The sequence below is a fragment of the Sciurus vulgaris genome, assembly GCF_902686455.1.
Source record: "Sciurus vulgaris genome assembly, chromosome: 7".
NCBI classification, from domain to species: Eukaryota; Metazoa; Chordata; class Mammalia; order Rodentia; family Sciuridae; genus Sciurus; species Sciurus vulgaris.
Genome location: NC_136467.1, coordinates 122,436,311 through 122,442,310, shown reverse-complemented (window position 1 = coordinate 122,442,310; position 6,000 = coordinate 122,436,311). Strand labels below are relative to the sequence as shown.

General features: G+C 46.2%; 1 protein-coding gene across 1 annotated transcript in view; it reads left to right on the top strand.

Moving 5' to 3' along the window:
• The first annotated feature begins 510 nt into the window (after positions 1-510).
• BLTP3A (bridge-like lipid transfer protein family member 3A) overlaps positions 511-6,000 on the top strand; it is an 81,525-nt gene continuing 76,035 nt past the window's right edge. The window contains exon 1 of the mRNA XM_079147199.1: positions 511-801. Within this exon, the coding sequence (XP_079003325.1) occupies positions 758-801 (44 nt within the window). The 5' untranslated portion in view covers positions 511-757. The remainder of the gene's footprint in view (positions 802-6,000) is intronic.

Here is a 6,000-nt window from a genome sequence, read left to right as displayed (position 1 = left end):
GATTCAGTTTCCTTGTTTGTAAAATGAAGGTCTCTAAAATCCTGGGTAACAATTTGCCGCCTCTTCCTCGGCCCCCATCTGGGTCTAGAGTAAACATCTGTGCAGTGGTTGACCCGCCGCAGGCTGAGATCGGCACCTAGAGGCCTGGGGACGGGGTCCTCGGCGCTCAGGCACACGGCCTTCGCAGCAGACCGCCGCGGCCCTGTTGGCGGCCCCCTCCTCCGGCCCCAGAGGCACACGACACGGCTTCTAGCCCAGCCTGATTCCTGGCGAGGAGCTGCTGCTCCACGAGTGAATGAGTGCGGGCGGGAAATGATCAAGAAGTGGACCCAGTCACCCCGGAGTCGTGCCTGCAGAAAATCACAAACGCCGCCTTTCCCGAGGCAGTTCACAGTAGAAGCGGTTCAGATCTCGCTGCGAGCAAGGCAGACGCGAGGACCTAGGGATGCGGCGGAGGCCGCCCGCCCCGCCCCTCGTCGCGCGCGCTCCCGCCTCACCGCGCGCCGTGGCGGCCGGGCGCGGGGCGGCGGCGCGCGATCTCCGCGTCGCTCTGGGCTGGCGGCTGCGGCGCCGCGCGGGTGGGTGGGATCGTGGCGGAGCTCCGGGCGCCGGGGCAGGGGCGAGAGAGCGCCATGGCGGCTGCTGTGGCTGCGGCATCCGGTGCCCGCGCCGCGGCGATGTGAGGAGGCCGCCTCTTCTCCAGGACTGAGGAGGCTACAGCTGCCCGCCTGCCTTCCACGCCGGCCGCGGCTCCGGCATGGCCGGGATCATTAAGAAGCAGATCCTGAAACACCTGTCCCGGTGAGAGCGCCAGCGGCCGTTCCGGGGCCCTTCCTGACCCCTCCGCCCTCCGGCTTCTTAGCCTCCAGCTCCGAGCCGGGGCTCGGTGGCGGCCCCGCCTCAACTCGAGCCCGGCCAGCCTCCCCCGGCGCCCGCTGGCGCCGACCGTTGCCACTACTCGGTTCTTCCCTCGCCTTGGGCCCGCGGGGACCGGCGCCGGAGTCCCCTCCCCTCCTCCCACTCCAACAGCCCCTGGGACTCCTTTTCCGCTCTCTGCTGGCCTGCCGCGCCGCCCTCAGCTCCCACACCCCCTGACTGTCCTCCGAGGCCCCCAAGGAGCCCAGCCTTTCCTGCCGCTCCCCAGTGGGGTTCTCCGTCCCCTGCCTTTGGACCCGCCGCACCGGCCGCACTTCCTCCCTCTCTGACCTCTTATCCCCATGCCCCGGTCCTGCATAACCTCATTTCCAGGGCCGACACTGGTTTTCTCTTTCCCAGAAGCGCCCAGCTCCTCCTCTGCTGTTTGACCCTGTTGCATCACCCCTGTAAAGATGTAAGCCCCGCGCCCGGGACCGTTCCTTTGAGCTCCTTTCTCCCTTCCTTCTCCTCATTACACAGACTAATTGGAGAAAGGTCTTGAGAGTTGGAGATAAAGTTTCAGCAACCTTCCCTTTAAGACGAGGTGTTTTTTTGACAGCCTGTGAAAAGTACGAGCGAGGTCCACTTATGCTTTGCAGCCTTTTGTTAAGCCCTGTTATATCGCTCCGTAATTTGGGTATGAAGGGTTGGCTAGCAAGACAGTTTTCAACGATAGCTGAGTGTTAAGATCGTAGGTTGTCAGACTTGTTGCCACAAAAATTGGCAGCTAGCTTTTCACTTAGTTTTCACTTCTTACTACAATCTGAGTTTGGTGATGGTTAATAACTTATTAGTCAGTCTTTGTAGCAATAGTGATATGGACCTTGGCTCCACAGCGGGCAGTGGTTTTCAGCAGGTAGAGGTTGTGGGGAGATACCAGTTAAAACATGGGGCACCCAGGCTTTGTACTGAGGTACAGGTCTTGTAATTGCATTTGGTGAGTGGTGTGTGGGACACAATCTGTCACTGCTTCCTCATTTGTGGCTAACCCTCTGGCTTATTTGGTGGTACTTTGATCTTATACTCTAATTATCAATTATATTCAGATACATCTTTCATTTAATCACCTTACAAAACAAAAAGGAGATTGAAATCTGGAGCTGCAAAGTGCCTTTGTACCCTTTCTCAGAATAACCTAATGTAGTCCTTCTCAGTGTTAACCTGGGTGTTTGGTGTAATGATTTAAAAGTAGGACTAAAGAATGCAGGATGGGACAATCAATGAGATGAAAGCTTAATTAATTGAATAGACATAGGATATTAGGGCACAGAGATCATTTCCCCTCTCATAACATTATCTGGGATTTTTCTTTTTTTCTTCTTCTCTTTCTTCCTTTTTTTGGGGGGGAGGGGTTGGGAAATTGAATTCAGGGATGCCCTACCACTGAGCTACTCCCCAGCCCTTTTTATTATTATTTTAAAATTTTGAGTCAGGGTCTTACTAAGTTGTGAAGGCTGGCCTCAAACTTGAGTTCCTTCTTTCACAACCTCCTTAGTTGTTGGAATCACAGGTGTGTGCCATTGTGCCTGGCTCTTTTTTTGTGTGTGTCTTTTTGTTTTTAGAGTTGGTGTTCGAACTGAGGGCCTTGAGCATGCTCAGCATGTATTCTACCCATGACCTACATCCGCAGCCCCCTCTTTTCTTTTGAGACTGGGTCTTGCTGCGTTGTCCAGGCTTGCCTGGAACTGGGCTCAAGTGATCCTCCTGGAGTTTGAACTTTTCTTCATCTCTGAAATGGGGATAGTAATAGTATCTATTTCAAAAGGTTATTGCAAGGATCAAATGAGTTAATATATGTAAGAATTTAGCCAGATGCGGTGGCACACGCCTGCTTGGGAGGCTGAGGCAGGAGGATCAGGAGTTCAAAGCCAGCCTTAGCAATTTAGCAAGGCTCTAAGCAACTCAGTGAGACCCTGTCTCTAAATAAAAATATTAAAAGGGCTGGGGATGTGTCTCAGTGGTTTAGTGCCCCTGGGTCCAATCTCTGGTACAAAAAAAAAAAGCATAGTACTCAATGGAACATGAGTTATGTTTATTTTTTGGGTCACAGTTTGTGTGACAATTTTTTTTTTAAGTTGTTGATGGATCTTTATTTATTTATTTACATGTGGTGCTGAGAATCAAACCCAGTGTCTCACACATGCCAGGCAAGTGCTCTACCACTGAGCTACAACCCAGCCCTTGTGTGACAATTTGATACAGGCCATAGGCCTTCTCTTTATAAAAACCCATATACACAGGTTAATTTTTTTAAATATAGGTTTTGGGGAGGGGCAGTTAGGAACCCCTAAACCATATGCCTGAATCCTCAAGGCATTTTGAAATAGGTGAGTAATCCCTGATCTGGTTCAGCCTCTAATTTTGTGGCTGAGAAAACTAAAGCATTGAGAGGATAAGTGACTTGCCTAAGTTGCATAAGAAGGTAGGTAGTGGGACCCTTTCCCCATAGTGTCACGTGTTCTGTGCATCTTCTTTGAATATACAATTTTTTAAAGAAAAAAATTTTTTACATTTATTTATTTTTATGTGGTGTTGAGAATTGAACCCAGTGCCTCACATGTGCTAGGCAAGCGCGCCATCACTAAGCTACAACCCCAGTCCCTTAAAGAAAAAAATTAATCATATGTGCTGACACATTTGGTGCACCTTTGGAGAACAATTTGTCTTTTGTGGTAGATGAAGTTGGAATTGTATGACAGATATTGAGAAATGGTTCCGATTCTTTTGGTATTGGGCCAGGGACTGAGGAGGAGGTGGAGAGGTTACCATATGTGATAGCTGCAATTTCAGGGCTCTAGGAAAAAGTACAAGAATATGAATCTGGTTGGAGAGGTCAAACTCCTGGGGACTTTGCGTTTGTTTAGCTTGGAAAAGCTGCCTAATCATGGGTGGCATTTGAATGTCTTTTGTTTCTAACACATACACAGACACACACACACAGGCTGACCTGCCTATAGCTCTAAGGCTTGCCAAACCTGATGGGGAGATAGAAGGGAAGGTATACAGAGTTTCCTGTGTTAAATAAATATCGTAGGAGTTTGATAATTACTTGTTGATGATGATGATGCCATTTGGCCTGAAGGAGAATGTCCTGCAGCCGAGAGGATATCCCAGTGATTCTCATGTTTAATTTTAGGCGTGAGGTTTCACATAATAAAGTGTTTTGTTGGAATGCATTCTCATTTTATTTTTTGTATTGAGGTTTGAACCCCGTGGTGCTCTACCACTGAGCTATATCCCCAGGCCCCTATTAATTTTTTAATTTTGAGGCAAGGTTTTCCTAATTTGTCCAGACTGGCCTCAAACTTGCCATCCTCCTGCCTCAGCCCCTTGAACTTCTGGGATTGCAGGTGTATGTCTTTGGGCCTGGTGCATTCTCATTAGTGATAGACTATTTTGGTAAACAAAATTTTGGGGGAAAGATATAGAAGATAGTTTTCTTAAATGCCTATTCTTGACCAGACATTTATCTGGGCACTGGGGATGCAACAGGGAAGAAATATTAACATCTTTTAAGGTTTTGGCCCATAATTTGAATGACTGCTATACAATATGTATAGCTTTAGTGCATAGTATTCCTTTAAATTGACCCAGGAAAAATGCTTTACTTAGAAACACACAGTAATCATTTATTTAAAAAATAACTAAAATTGATTTTTTGCTAAATTAGATTATTCTTGTTTTAGATTACCTTGGCCTTTTAGATTACCTGACCTTTCATTGTACAAGTAAGAAGGCATATGATTGGTTGTCAAACAAGTCAGGGAAGTATGGCTAATGGAAAGATTATGGGCTTTGGACTCAGACAAACCAGAATCACCTTCCAGCTTTGCCACTAATAAGCAGGGCAGCCTGAATTTTTTTTTTTTTTTTTTTTTTTTTTTTTTTGTAAAAGATAAGAATAACAAGAAAGAATAACATAGCTAGCAGATATTTTTCAGAGGTTATTAAGTAGGTGTTTTCTGGCATATAAATAGGTGTTTAATAAAGAGTAGCTATGTAATATGTCCAGAAAAGTTAGGGACTGTATCCTAGCATGGATGCAGAAAGCTAAATGGCTTTGGGAAACCCATCAAAAGTTTTTGTTTTGTTTTGTTCTCAGTACTGGGGATTGAATCCAGGCTTTTTGCATTACTTGACAAGCACTCTACCACTGAGCTATATCCCCAGGCCTTTTAAAATTTATTATGAGATTAGTTGTCCAGGCTGGCCTCAAACTTGGGCTCCTCCTACCTCAGCCCCCTGGGTAGCTGGGGTTATAGGAATGCACCACTATTCCTGGCTCAAAGTCTCAATTATTTATTCTAAATTACTGCAGAAAATGTGAGCCTGAGTGACATAGACATGGCTGATAGATGTGGTATATATTTTAAAAACAAGTTTTAGGTGCAATTCAGATGCATAGGAGATTTCAGAATTCTGAGTGTAAGCTCAGCCATCTCAGTTCCTGATCAGCATCTCCACTCATTATTACTCAGATACTGAAGAGCTGGAAAGATGTTGAGATATCATCAAGGCCAGCCCTCAGTGGACAGTGAAGGGCTGCAGACTCCCAGAGGCTGACTGCTTATCCAAGGTCTCTTTAGGTGGAGCTTCACAGGACAGTCTCAACTTCTGGGTCGTGTGCTGTTGCCCTGGACTTCAGTTATTATCACCATCATTTTTCAAATAATTATGTATTTTTAGGAACAAATCAAATATGTCTCTGTTTCCCTTTCTCATTTTCTTGTGTTGCTTCAGAATAAAGCACTTTATTTACTTAGCAAATATTTAATAATAGCCATTTGTGCTAATAAGCACTTTACAAGTCTTATGATGATTTAATCCTCATAATAACCCTGTGAGGTAGATATTAGGCTCATTTTATAAATGAAGAAATTAGGCACAGAAAGGTTAAATAACTTGCCCAGAGTCATAACTAATAAGTGATGGAACTGAGATTCAAAAGTGGGCACTTCAATTTTAGAGCTTTGCTCTTTAGGCACTCTGCTGCTACATGCTCCTCATCTGTTGAGTGTTTCAAACTGAACATACCCATGTCACCAGCACTCTCCTGAAGAAACAAACTACTTTCAGCACTCAAGA